This window comes from Tupaia chinensis, unplaced genomic scaffold, assembly GCF_000334495.1.
Source record: "Tupaia chinensis unplaced genomic scaffold, TupChi_1.0 Scaffold000532_1, whole genome shotgun sequence".
Lineage (NCBI taxonomy): Eukaryota > Metazoa > Chordata > Mammalia > Scandentia > Tupaiidae > Tupaia > Tupaia belangeri.
Window position 1 is genome coordinate 8018121 of NW_006160045.1, and position 1791 is coordinate 8019911.

Consider the following 1791-nt stretch of genomic DNA (forward strand, 5'->3'; position numbering starts at 1 on the left):
CGCAATCCCTTCTCCATTCTCCTCTCGGGATCTTGGGCACGCACACACACGCGCCCGGCGTGAGTTTTAAGCCACCGGGTCCGGGACACGAACCGCGGTCGACTGCGTGGGAGTCCAGCGACATAGCTATTATGCTAACTGCTGGTTCCAAAAATAAATAATTCTTGGGACCAATAGTTGGCATAATGGCTATGTCGCTGGACTCCCATGTGTTTGACCACAGTTCGAGTCTTTGACCCTGTGGCTTAAACTCACGCTGGGCACGTGTGTGTGCATGCCCAAGATCCCGAGAGGAGAATGGAGGAGAAGGGATTGTGGCGTGGCCATCCCCCCTGGGGGGTGATTTCTCACTTTCTGTCTCTCTGTCTCTGTCTGTCTTTCTGGTGAGCGTACACACCCTATAGCAAAAATCTCTTCAATCAATCTATCTATCTACCTACCTTAAAGAAAAATATATATTTTTAAATGGGACCAGCAACTGGTATAATGGTTATGTCACTGGACTTCCATGTACTCGACCACAGTTCAAGTCCTGGTCCCGGTGGCTTGAAATTCACATCAGGCACATGTATTTGGGTGCCTAAGATCCCTGAAGGAGAATGGAGGAAAAGGATTGTGGCGTGGCCATCCACCCCAGAGGGTGATTTCTCGCTTTCTGTCTCTCTGTCTCTCTTTCTCTCTCTGGTGAGCACACATGCCCTATAGCAAAAAAAAAAAACTCTCTCAAAATAAATAAAGTAACAAAGTAATTTGGTTCATCCTAATATTTGAAAATGTAAGTAAGATAGGCCCTAGAGATAAGATTGAACTCTATATTCATACTTTAAGGCAGGAAATATGATTGAAAGTTTACACAATGGTGAGTCTCATCTTTAATTCCTATATTGAAGTGCTCACTGGGTCACAGGAAAATGTCTTATTTTTCTGAATAGAGTGTTGAAATATGCCCTTAAAGAGGAAATTGAGCTTCAGACACAATTTTATCAAAGGATGGTGAACAAATCCTCCTACTTGGTATGAAGGGATGACCTAGGCCTGATTATATATTCATGAATCTTGCCAAGTCTTGTTTTGTTTTTAAAGGATAATTTACTTTGAAGAGAAACTGTTTCTTTTTCAAAATAAAGTGTATGTATTTAAAATTTATCAAAATAAAGTGTATGTATTTAAAATTTATCATGATGTTATGGGATACATATAGTAAAATGGATACTTTTAGTAAAGCAAATGAAATGTACCTATCTCACATAGTTTAGTTTTTTCTTGTTTTGTTTGGCTGTAGGTTATGTGTGCTCACTGGAGAGAGAGAGAGACAGAAAGAGAGGAAGTAAGAAATCACTCCCTCAGAGAGAATGGCCACACCGCAGTCTCTTCTCCACTCTTTTGGGATTTGGGGCACATGTGCACACGTGCCTAGTGTGCTCCTCAAACTGCCAGGTCCAGGATTTGAAGTGTGAAGTTACCCATGTGGGATCTGACCTCTCTAACCACCATGCCGCTGGCTAGCCCTCACATAGTTTTCTGAGGGGTGTGCTTGACAAGAGTGGCTAAGATCTATTTAGCAAAAATTGATAATACCATTTTGTTGACTATAGTCTTCATGTTGTATATTAGATCTTGAGAAACTGTTCCCGAGAACTCAGTTTTAAATACAGTACTCAGAAAGGATGAGAAGGAAAAGAGCAGTAAGGTGGATGATCAGGTTTAAAATTTTTGTATAGGATAGGTATCAGTTTACACGATTTTTATCCTTTATTCTAGATGTTCTTCTGCATTTTTTGAGGAAGAGCG

General features: G+C 41.0%; 1 protein-coding gene across 4 annotated transcripts in view; it reads left to right on the forward strand.

Moving 5' to 3' along the window:
- The window catches only part of LIN9 (lin-9 DREAM MuvB core complex component), a 69585-nt gene that overhangs the window by 28816 nt on the left and 38978 nt on the right, over positions 1–1791 (forward strand). For 3 of the 4 annotated variants that reach the window (XM_027775231.1, XM_027775233.1, XM_027775234.1), the window contains one exon: positions 1762–1791. This exon is cut by the window's right edge and continues 164 nt beyond it. In XM_027775231.1, coding sequence (XP_027631032.1) covers positions 1762–1791 — 30 coding nt within the window. The remainder of the gene's footprint in view (positions 1–1761) is intronic. The other variant, XM_027775232.1, reaches the window with a different exon arrangement.